The sequence below is a fragment of the Dromiciops gliroides genome, chromosome 2 (assembly GCF_019393635.1).
Source record: "Dromiciops gliroides isolate mDroGli1 chromosome 2, mDroGli1.pri, whole genome shotgun sequence".
NCBI classification, from domain to species: Eukaryota; Metazoa; Chordata; class Mammalia; order Microbiotheria; family Microbiotheriidae; genus Dromiciops; species Dromiciops gliroides.
Window position 1 is genome coordinate 96855499 of NC_057862.1, and position 14893 is coordinate 96870391.

Genomic DNA, 14893 nt, shown 5'->3' on the forward strand with positions numbered 1-14893 from the left:
AAGAATCCCCTTACTTGTAACTGCTTTCCTGACTGAAATTATCCTCCACCTACTCTGCAAATGTCTTGTATGTGCCTAGTATTTACATGTTGTAAATTTACATACTGGAATGGGGAGTAGAGTGCTGGGATTGAATTCAGGAAGATCTGAGTCCAAATCAGATACTTAGTAGCTATGTGACCTATATGACTCTCTCTTCAGCTTTAAAACAGAGACAATAATATCTACTCCATAGAGTTGTTGTAATGATCAAGTAAGATATTTATAAAGTAGTACATAGTAGGTGCTGAATAAATGATAATTCCCTCTCCTTTTCTCTCCTTCCCTTTCCAAGTTAGAATATTTGATCCTAGAGGCCGGCAGCTGTTTTTACCTTTTGTGCATCTAGCTTGGCCAAGCATATAGTTATCTCCGAATAAATGCTGACAAATGGGAAATACCCTACATCTTCAGGCAGCCCAATCTATTTTTGGATAACTTATCTTCTTGCACAGCCTCATATTCCTACATTTCCTCATGATAAACCTAGTTCATTTTGGTCTCTCAGTTCTCTGAATATCTATCAATCAATTCAGGTTTATGTTATTTTTGTATCACATACCCATAATCTCTTTTTACTTCCCATGGCCATTATACCACATTTAAATATCATCTACGAAGAGGTGGATCATCTCATAGATATTCCAACATACAGTATCTCCTTATTCCATTTCACCCTTCAAATTGGAGACAGGAAAAATCTGCCCAAGTCACTGTTTTTGCTCAAGAATAATAGTTGCTATACCTATACTGTATTAAAATTTAATTGCTTATAAAACAATTTCTTCTCAACAACCCTGTGAAGTAGGCAGGACAAGTGCTACCATCCTCCTCTTTCAGATTTATAAATTGAGGCTCAGAGGGGGATAAAACCGTTAGGTAAAAATGGTAAAAAAAAAAAGTCATTAAATGTCAAGAAAATATATTCCTATGTTAACATCCATAAATCTGAGGGAAAAATTAGAGTAGAAAACATAGGTAATGAAAAAATCAGCTTCAGATTATACTACATACCACTTAATTAAAAGAAAGACCTGGATAACAAATTCCTAATGCAGATCACCAAGCTGACACAGAAACTGAACATAGTTATTATAGGGGACTTCAACTATCTGTCATAATCTGAAGAATTATTTCTTCTCAACATAGAGCAGCTGACAAATTCTAAACTTTTTCAGCAAAAAATTTCATGTTTCAAAAGATTCTAAAAAGATATTGGTTCAACCTGGATGAGAGGTTCTCAAGAATGAAAGTCTAATAAGAAAACATTATTCCACTGAAAAAGAAATTTGAAATTTAAATATTAAAGAAATTCATGAGAATTTTTAAAAATCTGATGGAAAATGAACTATATAAAAGATGGAAAGTAAAGCAGGTACCAAAAGATGATGTAAACGATAACACAATCTTACATGATTAAATTAAGGAAGGTCAAAGCTGAGAAGTTGAGATCTCTTATCAATACATAGGACACCAAAATGGGATTTTAAAGTTATGATGAGGGCAATGACAAGACCAGTGATGATTTTTTAAAGTTTATTATAAACATCAATAAATTCATCAATAAAAATAATCATGCAAAAATACAAAGTAAAGGATAAAATCTTTTATAAATGTTTAGTGTTTAATGAAGTATACTTTAATGAATTAACATAGAACCAATAAAAATGTGGTTGCTTCATGACATTTCAAATCCATATGAAATTCTATTACCATTGGCTTTGTTGTAAACATGTCATTTCAGTCAAAGTATATTTAATTCTGGTTTTGTTAACCTCACATTTAATTATTTCACATAATTTCTTTTCCTATTTCCTTTAGTGTTTCAAACTTTCACTCTTACAGCACCACAACTATTCTTCACATCAAAAGCTCTTCACTCTTTTCTGTTATGTACATCTTTGGCCATTCAGCAAATCTTACGGACCACTTTTCAGAATAAGGTTTTTGTATGCACAATATAAAATACACAGAATTACAAAAGAAACCAATTACATTAATATACATTTGTCAAAAAATAGTTCATGGGGGCAGCTAGATGGTGCAGTGGATAGAGCATTGGCCCTGGAGTCAGGAGTACCTGAGTTCAAATCCGGCCTCAGACACTTAACACTTACTAGCTATGTGACCCTGGGCAAGTCACTTAACCCCAATTGCCTCACTAAAAAACAAAAAACAAAAAAAAATAGTTCATGGACCACTTGAAATGTATTCACAGATGGAAACCCTTGCTTTACAGTAAGATAGCCCAATTTTAAGTCATTTTCCAATTATTAGACGTATTTGGCATTACAAATATGGCAGCTCTGACTATTTCTATAAAGCCATGTGCCTCTTTCCCTTTTTATGTTGTTTTAGAATAAATTCTAAGCAGTAGCATAATTGAGTCACACAGATGCCTCCCGAAAATGTCTGAAGCAGTCTACAATTCCACTGAGGACCTATTTTCCTACAGCACCACCAATGGTGAATTGCATCTATTTTTTCTTTGAAATTGTAATTGGTATAACATAGTAACAATAGGATTAAATCAGACAAAAATATAAGGTTCACTGCAGTTAAAAAGTCAACTTTATAATTATAGGATTGCTAAAAAAAATCATGTTAAAAAAGAATCTTGAGGAAAAATATAGAGAATTATTAATGGCATTAGTCAGCAGTGTGTACAGCAGTCCAAAAAGTTAAATCTTAGTTTGAATTAACATGTGTAAAGGGAGAAAAGATCAAAGTCTAAATATTTTGGAGGTTGTCATATGCAAAAGGGGTTAGATTATTCTACTTGCCCCAGGGAGTAAAACTAAAACTAGGGGCAGCTGGTGGTACAGTGGATAGAGCACCAGGCCTGGAGTCGAGTACCTGGGTTCAAATCTGGCCTCAGACACTTAACACTTATTATCTGTGTGACCCTGGGCAAGTCACTTAACCCCAATTGCCTCACTAAAAAAAAGCAAAAACAAAAACAAAAACCTAAAACTAAAGGAAGGAACTTAAACAGTTAGACTGTGGGTCAATACAAGAAAACTTCATATCAGAAAGAGCTGTCCAGTAATAGAATAGGCTACTTCAAGACATAGTAAATTCTTGAGCTCTTCAAAAAAGAAAAAAAAATACTAGGTTGCCATTTGGGGAAGTCAGTTATAAATGAGGTTTCTATGGAAGGTACACATTGGACTAGATGACCTATGAGATCTTTTACAATTTTATGATTACATGAATAATAAAAATATTGGAACAGTTTCTTCCCTAGCATTCAAATATCATTCATCTTCACATATAACTCTGAAACATCTTTATATAAAAGAGGCTATAACATTTATAAAGTCCTTGATATTAATAATGGAATTCACCAAAGAAGGATACCTTAGATTAAAAAAATGTGCCTCATATCATATCTTCACTGCCTATATTTGTGGGGGATTGGGATAGGGGTTCTTAGGAAACTAATTACCTAAGAAGAGATATTGCCCCTGATTTATCATGATTACTTTATAAGTAAGAAACAAACAAGAAAAAAAAATCACACAAACTCACTGGGAGCTTCTGAGCCTGCTTCCAACACATTCAGAGTAACTTTTACTTATTAAATTGAACTGGTCACAAAGATGAAAATGAAAGATAAAATACTTTAAAAAAAAAAGAAAACTATGGAGGCAGCTAGGTGGTGAAATGGATAAAGCACCGGCCCTGGATTCAGAAGGACCTGAGTTCAAATTTGACCTCAGGTACTTGACACTAGCTGTGTGACCCTGTGGAAGTCACTTACCCCTCATTGCCCCTCAAAAAAAAAAAAACCTAAATGAATCAGCACAAATTGCTGAAATATAAAAGTTGCTGATAAATAAATTATCATATTACCCAAGATATCCCTTTGAAGAACATGAATATACCTACCTTTGCTATGTCACATGTGACATCTTAAATTTATAGAACTGCAATGACTCAGAACATAGCACATTTAAATATATTCCTGAAGAGATGTCATCTTATAAAAGTTTCTAAGTGTCAAATTTTGCTAAAACTTGGCTTTTCAAAGAAATCAAATAGCCATTTTTCATCTGTTGGACATACTAGTCAGCAAACTGCCAGATCTATACTTCATCACATATTTACCAGTGGTTATCTACCTCATAGTGCCACTTTAATAACAATCCAGGAGGAAAAGTCAGCAAATAATGTGACAAGTCAATACCAATATGTTGGTCTTGGCAAAGAAAGCTTGATTTCCAACCTTAACAATATGTTTATTCAAAATAATGCATTGCAAGGTTAGGGGTAAAAAAAAAACCTGGCAGGGTTAAAAACAAGAGGGTAAGCAAACAGGAAAAACTATCACAGTATTTAAGAAAAGTCAGTGATGTTGCTCCTACCAATAATAAACAGTTCTTTTGAAAATCCATGTTACATTAAATACAGCTGATTTTCAGTGGGATACTCTATAATCTGTCCCCCATCTGACAGTAAAAGAAATTAAGCAGATGTTACAACACAGAAAACAAATCAACTTTGATTAATCTATGCCTTGCACCAGCAGAAAATGAAAAACTTTACAAATTTACCTTGTTATCATTTTTTAATTTAAAAATGTTTTCTATCTTTATAATATATAATGAAAAAATTAAAACAACAAATGCAAAGGGCAAAATGATACTGCCATTTCTTTCAGAGAAACCTCACTACATCTATAGCATAATGGCTTTGCAAATCAACTGTTATGTTTATATAAATTTTAATTACTATTCATAATTGCCTTTTTAGCCTGTCTGTAAATTCATAAGCCACTATAAAACCAATTTTATTGCACAACCAAGGGTGCACATCATGGTGTAGTATGCATTTTGAAATATTTTATCAATTTATACAAGCAAATGGATAGCATTCGTTTCAAGAAGTAAATCTGAGTTTTAAAATATTAGTACATTCAAAGAAAAAACATTATTATAACAAATTCCTGGTTCTTTCTCTTTGAAAGTTTAATATTATCAAATTCCAGTTATTGGCATCTCTATGTTAAAGTAAGAAGAGTGAGAACTCATGCAAAATTAATAATTTACAACTTTAGGATACATTCTGCAGTCATTTTGCAGTTATAATCAATAAATTATTGTTTCAACTGAAGGAGAAGAAAAGAAAAATCAAATAATTTTGATCGCTAATATATATTTCTACATAGAAATGCATAAGATGGGGATATGTCATACTCTAATTTGATGAATACATTCTCAATATTAGCTTTGAAAGTGTTTGAAATGAAATTTTCCTAATTCTCTCATGTTAGGGTGGCTGGAAAGGGAAAAAATATTACTTTAAAAGCTAGTCCGATTTAACTCAATTCTAAATATCAGCCAAAGGTTTGATTCGTACAAAAGTGTTAATAAGAATTTACCCCATATCACTGGCATCTTTTCTACTATATCTTTTAATTATATAGAAAATTTCTACTTTATGAATTACTATAGTTTTTAAAATCCTAACCAAGTTTTCACCATACATTTCTAAGTGTCCTTCACTTACCACTCCTATAAGCACACATGAAATGATAATTGAATTAGAGGGGGAGAAATGTTGGTAAAGGAAATTTGATATTCATTGATGTGTTGAATAAACTTTTATGAAATATCTACTATACATAAAGTGCTGTATTATGTGAGAGATAATACGCATATACAATATGTATAGTATCTACAGTCACACATGTGGGTTTTACAAAAATCAATTTTGTCATAAATCAAATTAAGATTATTATCATAATATCATAGATCAAGAGTTGAAAGGTATCTCCAAGGCCACATAGGCCAGCCCTTCTCATTTTACCAAATTACATGCTATTTAATTCCACCACTTACTTGAGATAATCATAAAAGAAATATAATATTTTCATGCAATATAACTTGTTTGATTTTTTTCTAAAAACAAAGCTCTTCTACATAGGAAGTCTATAAGTGGTTTCTTTATACAACTACATTATTTGGTACCAAATGTTCTAACAATTTTCAGCACAATTTCATAGTTTCAACTTTTTCTCAATAGCTTTCTGCAAGTAGCCAAATACTTTTATTCCAACATAGCATATTTAAATGGTAGAAAATGTGAGGTTTAACTGTGGAAAAAGAAAATAGGGAGATTATAGAAATTTATCACAACCAAAAAACCTGAATGTTTTCCTTTGAATAATACACTGTTGCAATCAATTCTTAATGTATTTACAAAAATTTGCGAGTTAAAGGGTAATTTTAAAAAAACTAAGTGTCTTAGAGGAACATTTGAAAAACTCTCAGTTTATAAGGAAAAAATATAATCTCAGTTCAAATACCTGTTGTGTATACTTTTGTATTTCATCCAAAACAAATTCTACTTCTTTTGAGCTTGTCAATGAAGCAAGGTTTCCACTCAGGCTGTAGCAATACAGTTTAGCATTGTCATAGTTTTCTTTGCTGGAATTTATTCGAAGGCATGCATCTCCAATATGATTCCATCCCTCTCCACAAAGATGAGCTAGTGAGGAAAATCCATATTTAATTTGAATTTTGAAAACAGAAGTTTTATTTTTCAATTATTTTTAATTCCCAGTAACTTATTGAAATTTATCTAATCTCAAGTATAATTTCCATATTGAAAGAGAATATTAAAAGTGGGATGATGTGGTAATCAAGATCTGTTTCACCATCACAAAGTAGAATGTGATCCACTGCCTCAAAAATTCAATTAACACAACTTCAGTACTAGCTCCAGTTTCTATGCATTCTTTATGGCAGTTCAAGTAAATCACAGAATTTATTGTATAAATAATCAGTTACACACAAAAAAATCTCTACTTAATTCATATTCATGTTCACATTTCTAATTCAGAAAACTTAGCAATCATTCTAAAGAAATTATATTCTAACAAAATAATAACTATTGTTATATCATAACAATATTTCATTATATTGTTTTGTATTGCATTATGTCTTATCTATCATATCATAATAATAGTTATATTATAACAAGTTATTATTTACTTCTTATTTTCTACTCATATACAGTTGCTCATTTTTTTTTTGCGTGGGGCAATGGGGGTTAAGTGACTTGCCCAGGGTCACACAGCTAGTAAGTGTCAAGTGTCTGAGGCCAGATTTGAACACAGGTCCTCCTGAATCCAGGGCTGGTGCTTTATCCCCTACGCCACCTAGCTGCCCCAGTTGCTCATTTTTTAAAACTATAACTATCGATTGACTTGCCTTTCTATTTTTATTTAGCAAAGAAGCTAAACTTATAATTCTTAACTTTCCCCTCTATATGACTTTTAATTTAGTAACTCATATTCTATCCACAAAGGTGGTTCCATCTAATCTGATAGTAGCAATCTATTTTTTAGAGGATGTACTAGACAGGACAAAGACTTGAGGCAGGGAGATAAATCAAAAGGATATTATAACTGTTTCAACCTGAAGGAATGAAAATCTGTAATAGGTGGGAGCTAAGTGGAGAGTAGAAGAAATAAAAGGGGGATGTGAAGGTAGAAATAGTAAGGCTTGGCTACAGATTGGAGATTTGTGTGTGTGTGTGTGTATATGTATGTATGTATGTATGTATATAATATATAGAGAGAGATTGAGAAACAGAGAGAAACAACATTCTACTCTGAGGGACTAATTTTTGAGAGAGGAAATTAAAAGCAGCTTTATTTTCAAAGAAAGTAGATCAGTCCCTCTTCATATTTGCAATAACTTCTATGACCCTTCTTTAATCCTATCACATTCCACCATGTATCATACTTATTTGCATACATGTCATATCCCTCCATCCCCTTGGGTTGCAACACCATGGAGGATAGAAATCCATTGTCTTCATCTATGCAGGCTTTTTCTTACATGCTAGCAGATTCCTTTGGACAAGTAGGAACTTTAAAATGTCTAACTTTAATGAACTTGAATATGTTATTCAGGTTCTCATAAAATTCTATATAGTGTTTACTATACATTTCATGACATGTAAGAACAGTCTAACCTGGGGGAGGGGGGAATGATCCCATTTTTTTTTCTGCATGGCAATCTACAGAATACCCAAATACTTCCATATATTTATAATGTATGTGTGTGTATGTATTAAAGAGATAACTTTTCGGGGAAGCTATGTGGTGCAGTGGATAAATCATTGACCCTGGATTCAGGAGGACCTGAGTTCAAATCCAATCTCAAACACTGGACACCTACTAGCTATGTGACCCTAGGCAAGTCACTTAACCCACACAAAAAAGAGAGATAATTTTCTTCTGCCAATTGTTACAAACAAATACCTTAGGTTGTTATAATGATACTCTTATATTGAAGAGCAAGAAAACCTTTTATTTTTAGAAAAAAGTAAATGTTCTTACTTTAATACATTTTACTTTAATGGGATTTATAAGCAGACCCATCATTGAGACCATTTAAAAAATTCCAACATTGTTACCTGGTAAAGCCTGACACTCTTGCTGACGTTGGTCCCATTGGCAGTTTAGGTTTAATGAACAACTTTTACAGCTGGTCAGTTTATTACAGATCTGTTCATTTTTGACATGACATTTGGTGAAGTTTTTGACTGACTAGAAAATAGAAAGATATCCCCAATTATTTTTTTAGTTTTCTAAATGATCAATAAGTTTATTTGTTTAAAATTATTCAATATTCATAATTTAAGAGATCACAATTCTTTAGTTACTAAATATCATTTAACATAGTCTAAATATATGAGGTACTTTATTTAACTAAAATAAAATAAATCCACAATAACCAATGCAAAAGAGGGTGTCAAAATATAAACATGCTGAACTGCTGCACATCATAAAGTCTTTTTAGCATATCAATTTCTACACTGTAAATATTCCATCTCTCCTCTTCAGTGCTCAACTTCTAAAAAAAATAATCTACATTTGCTTTCTTTGTCTTCACCAGTTACTGGCTCGCCAAACCTTCATGCTCTTCCATCCTGCTCCCTTCCTCTCAACCCTCTCAATGTCATCTACAACCTGCCATTTAACAAAATCTTAGGGCTCACCCTTATTAACTTCTTTTTCATATTTGAGAGTGATTGACCATTCTCTTCCTCCAGAAAGTAAATCTTTCCTTTGTTTCTGTGAGATGATAATGTTCATAGTTCTTCCATTTATCATACCTGTACCTTTCAATGATTCGGTTATTGTTCTTTTCCATAAATATACACATTGTATGATGCTATTTCCTCTGTCCTCTTTTCTTTTTATCTAGTGTCTGCATTTTTTTCTGTCTGCTCACTTTGCCAGCCTACTTCTTGACTTTTAACTCCTTCTTAAAGTGGGACACTGTTTCCAGGGAACACTGTCCCAAGCTTCAGGGGGTCCCAGGTGGTACAATTTAAGGAGAGACACAATATTTTTATTACCTGTTTTGTAGGCTTATGAGGTAATGTGTAAATCATTTTATAAACTATAAATAATAATCATAAATAGCATATATAGTGCTTTAAGGCAGTGGTGTCAAACTCAAATAGGAATAGGAGCCACTAAATCATGTATAAGGATTCCTATGAGTACATATTAAATCAGAAAACCTCATGTTAACATCATGTATATTTTATTGTATTTTTATTTATTTGGTTAAATATTTCCCAATTACAATTTATTCTGCTTCAGAATGCCTTTGGGAGTAGACTATATGTTTGATGATTCTCCTTTATGGTATACACATTATGTCATTTGATATCAATGTGGTCAGTGCTATTATTACCGTTTTACAGATGAGAAAATTAAAGGGTGAGAGAATAAGTAATTTGCCTAGAGTCACACAGCTGGTAAATATCTGAGGCAGGATTTGAAACTATATCTTTCTGAGTGTAAATCCAGAAGTCTATGTGTCATATCACACTGTAAAGCATTACATAAAAAGTATTTTTGGGCAGCTAGATGGCGCAGTGGATAGAGCACTGGCCCTGGAGTCAGGAGGACCTGAGTTCAAAGCCAGCCTCAGACACTTAACACTTACTAGCTGTGTGACCTTGGGCAAGTCACTTAACCCCAATTGCCTCACCAAAAAAAAAAAAATTAAAAAAAGTATTTTTATTCATTCCCAAAGCTATTGTTCCTACAAACTTACCCATTGCTATTGATAGTACCCTTCTTCCAGTAACCTAGGCTTTATGTTCCATACCTAAATAGCTACCAAACTCCAACCATCTCAAAATCACTCCCATTTGTCCCTTAATTCCATTTCCTACCACTATCTGTCAATTTGTCATTGTCATTCACTTGAACCCTTACAAAAATACTCACTCTATCTCTTTCTCCTTTCTATAATTATCCAATATATCCTACATCCTGCTGTCTTTTTGGTCATAGTCAGACACACTTTATTTTACACTTTTATTTTGTATAATTGACCACATGGAAATAAATAAATATAAACATTTCCTCACACAAGCCAGAAAAGGATTGTATAAGAAAACATGAATGTCTTTTCCAGACAATTTTTTAAATGGAAGTATATACTAAATTTTACATGGTAGCATTTTCTTGATTATTTATGTCCCCTTCTAAACTTCCCTTCTTCTCTATTTTATGTTATTTATATGATTGTCATTCTTTTTCACTTTTTTCTACCTAAAATTAGAATAACTAGCTACACTCCTTTGAACAATTCTCTGCCCACCCCACTAGTGGGAAAAAAAAGTTGTCTCTTTAAACAAATAAGTATAGTTTTGTTGTTATTCAATCGTTTCAGTTTGTGTTTGACTCTGTGACCCCATTTGGGGTTTTCTTGGAAGAGATACTGGAGTGGTTTGTAATTTCCTCCAGGTCATTTAACAGATTAGGAAACTAAGGTAAACAAGGTCAAGTGACTTACCCAAGTCCACAAACTAGTTTCTGAGACTACATGTGAACTCAGGTCTTCCTGACTCCAGGCCCAGATCTCTATTCACTGCACCAGATAACTGAACACAAGTATAGTAAAGCAAAACAAATTAATGTCTGGGAATATATTTCTTATTCTCCCACATTCCATCACTTCTCTATTAAGATATGTGAAGTATTCATCATCATCAATGTTAAGTTATGGTTGGCCATGGCATTAAGCAAATCAGTTAACTCTTTCAAAGTTGTTTTCCTTTACAATATTGTAGTAATTATAAAAGTTGTTCTTCTGGTTTTGCTCAATTCATTTTGCATCAGTTCATAAATATATTCCTAGGACTCTTTGAAGTTATCTCATTACCATGTTTTAGAGGGTAACAGTATTCCATTATATTAATACACTATAATTTGTTTAATCATTCCCAAATTGACAGGCATCCACTTTGTTTATACTTCTTTGCAACAAAAATAGTGTTCTGCTATAAATATTTGTCTGCTTATAAGTTCTTATTCCCCATCTTTATTCACTTTTGTGTATATGACTGATACTTATATTTCTGGGACAAAAAATAGGCAAAGCTTCAGTGCCTTTTGTAGTTTAGTTTCAAATTGCTTTCTAAAATGGTTGAATCAATTTACTACCAATATTATCCAAAGAACTCCTCCCATAACAATTCCCACCTTTAAAAAAAGGCCTTCATTATGACAAATAAGTATAACCAAGCAGAACAAATCCACACATTGATCGTGTGGGGAAAGTACTGCATAATTCATTGTTCATCTATACTTGATAATTTCTCTACTAGAAAATAGAAGTCACAGGGAAAATGTTGCTACATTTCTGTACATATACATCTTTTCTGTCTTTGATCACTTTGTAGTATGAGCCTAATAGTGATATCACCGAGTGAACATTTAGTGACATTTGGTGAATAGTTCAAAATTGCTTTACAAAATCGTAGCAATAATTCACGGTGTTCATCTTCCCACAACCCCTCTAGCAATTGAAATTAAGAGTTATTTAAAGGGAGAGACAGGCAGCATATATTAGGAAGGTCCTCATTTAGGAGGTGGTACTATAGCAGAGTTATGAAAATAACTAGACTATCTAAGAGATGAAAGTGAGAAGGATAAATATTTCTGGCATCAGAATAGACCTATGCAGAGGCATTAGATGAAATACTTTTTGTAAGAGTGACCAAGTGGTTTCATTTGGCCAAATTATTGTGAAAAGAGTAATAATGTGTGTGATAAGTTTAGAAAGGCAAGCTGGAGCTAGGTTTTGACAAGTAAGTGACAAATGAGGGAATGTATTTTATTCTATAGGTAACAGGAAGTTACTGGAGTTTATTATTCAAGAGAGTGACAATTTTGTAAAGAAAAGAGATGCCATACAATTACAGATGCTTACAATTTAAGCAATTAGATCCCAGTTCCAAAATAAGTCTAAATTCAAGAAGAACACTAGAAGAATGAGGAAACAAAAATGATTCTCACTATTAAATGCTATTATAGATACTCAAGACACAAACCCAGAAGAGAATGATCTCAAAATATCTGTAAGCAAATATAAATATAATTTTAGAAGCATATGCTATCTATATAAAGGTATCTGCATGGAAATGATAGTTGAATTCATAGAAACTGATAAGAACACCAGGAGGCTAGAGGAAAATAAAATAAGGGGATGCAAAACATGGGTGATTTTTCCGGAAAGAAAATTGAAAAGCAGTAGGAAGAGCAGCAAAAGATTCAAGTAAATGTTGTTTGTCCTTCATTTTTGAAGATAACCAATGATCTCACAGATGATGTCTTGACTTGTATGTGAACTGGATTTAAATGAAGCAGAGTTGTACAGTCATCAGCCTCACTCTTTCTTCCAGAGGCACTGAAGTCTAATGGCAGGACAAAAGTTGAGCAAATGGTGATGACTCAGGATGCAGTGGATGACCTCGTAGTCCTCCATGTCTGACCAAGTTCTAAATGCTCCAAAGCACCTGCTTCAGCTGCCTTCATGGCCATTGGAACAAACTATTCTGATCCACCCATTCTGTCAGGTAGAAATCTCCCTAACTCAATGATGTGTTTGAGGCCTATCAGTTACCCTTAACTTGCTTTAGCCTTTATACAGAGAAGGCTTTACCAGAGTGTGGCTTTTTGGAGTCAAAGTTGAGAAAGTACTTTATCATCAAAACCCAGAGAGGAAAGGGAATCCAGGTGGTGGGTCTGGAAAGATATAGTGATCAGAAGTGATGAGGACTAAGAAAATACCACAAGATTGAGAAAATAAGATATTTTTTGTAAAGTTAGGGAAAACAGTTTCAATTCCATGATAACTGCAAATGCCAGATTACAAGGGTTTGGGAAGTGAGGAAGTGAGGAAGCAACTAAGAAAGTGGAAGCAAGAATTATAAATGGCTTTGTCTAGTTTAACCATGAATGCCACTTCATTGGGTATTTTATTATGTAATTTATTACTAATCCATGTCGTGTATTTTTTATCTTATTAATAGTAATGTCCCATAGAGCTTTTTGTTTTGCTTTAGTAAGATATAATAAAGGGATATTTAAAACATTCAATGACTCATTATAAAAATTCATCTGAATTATATGGTAAACTTTAAATTGCCCAATAAAAATGGCTAAAAATGCCTAAAGAAAATGTTAGAATATAAAAAGAATAATAGCATGTTATCAGAATTTTACACATTTACTGTCTAAATCTACTTGCTGCTCTTAAAAAAAACATTGTTGTTAATAGTTGTTAATTGTTAGATAGTGAACACTACACTTGTTGGAATTATATTTCTCACTGACAGGACCAATATAATTAATGAAAAAAAGCTAAGTGTTCTTTTGAAATATATTTTATGTTTTTATTGGACCACTGAACCAGATGCCCATTAGTAAAAAGACTCCAAAAAAGCATACATGTATATACTCAATATATATTCAAACATATTGAATTATAAATCCAAGATGAAAATCCCTGAAAGGCAAGCAGTATGTTGAGCCTATTATACAACTTGTCATTTTTTTAAAAACTGGGAAAATGTACTGTATGTACTTGTAAAGATTACACTAAAAATAGACCTTTCTGTGCTCATTAAAATTTGGTTCAATTTAATCATAGGACATACTGACAAAATAGCCTAAACAATACAATTGAATGAAATATAAAATACAAATGAGTATCATCTGTTCTCTTATGTGATCCCAAAGTCATTCTTCACTTATTAACATTAACTTTATCAAAAACAAAATCCTGAAGCAAAAAGGTCAATTTAAAAAACGAGTCTTTGATAGTGTTTACATATATAAACATACAATTTTAAGATGATATAATACATATTATATGTGTGTATGTGTACATGTGACATATAATTTTAATTTAATAGAAATTTCCAAACAAAGTAACTTCAAGATTTTCGAACAATGGACATGGGACTGTTGGGGCTCCATGCTTTTCTCCTTTTCTTTAGCTTCGTGGTGTGTTATTTTCTTCCCAGGGAAGCTCAGGAAAGGGCATTTGAGTGAGTTGCCAAAATGATGAACACAAAAGGAAAAAGGAGAGGGACATGTTACATGTTTTCTAAGTCCTTTAGAAAACATGGTGTTTTCCCTTTGGCTACATATATGCGAATATACAAGAAAGGCAATATTGTAGATAGCAAGGGTATGGGCACAGTTCAGCAAGGAATGCCCCACAAATATTACCATGGCAAGACTGGACAGGTCTATCATGTTACTCAACATGCTGTAGGCATTGTTGTAAACAAACAGGTTAAGGGCAAGATTCTAGCCAAGAGAATTAATGTGCATATTGAGTATATTAAGCATTCTAAGAGCAGAGATAGCTTCCTGAAGAGGGTAAAAGAAAATGACCAGAAGAAGGAAGCCAAAGAAAAAGGCACCTGGGTTCAACTGAAATGCCAGTCTGTTCCACCCAGAGAAGCACACTTTGTGAGGACCAATGGCAAGGAACCCAAGCTGTTGGAAGTAATCCCCTAC

At 32.9% G+C, this 14893-nt stretch overlaps 1 protein-coding gene across 2 annotated transcripts in view; it reads right to left on the minus strand.

Annotated features, from left to right (window-relative positions):
• ATRNL1 (attractin like 1) overlaps positions 1–14893 on the minus strand; it is a 1132449-nt gene that overhangs the window by 908047 nt on the left and 209509 nt on the right. For both annotated transcript variants that reach the window (XM_043982337.1, XM_043982338.1), the window contains exons 14-15: positions 8470–8602; positions 6350–6531 (exon numbers count right to left, since the gene is read on the minus strand). In XM_043982337.1, the coding sequence (XP_043838272.1) occupies positions 6350–6531; positions 8470–8602 (315 nt within the window). The remainder of the gene's footprint in view (positions 1–6349; positions 6532–8469; positions 8603–14893) is intronic.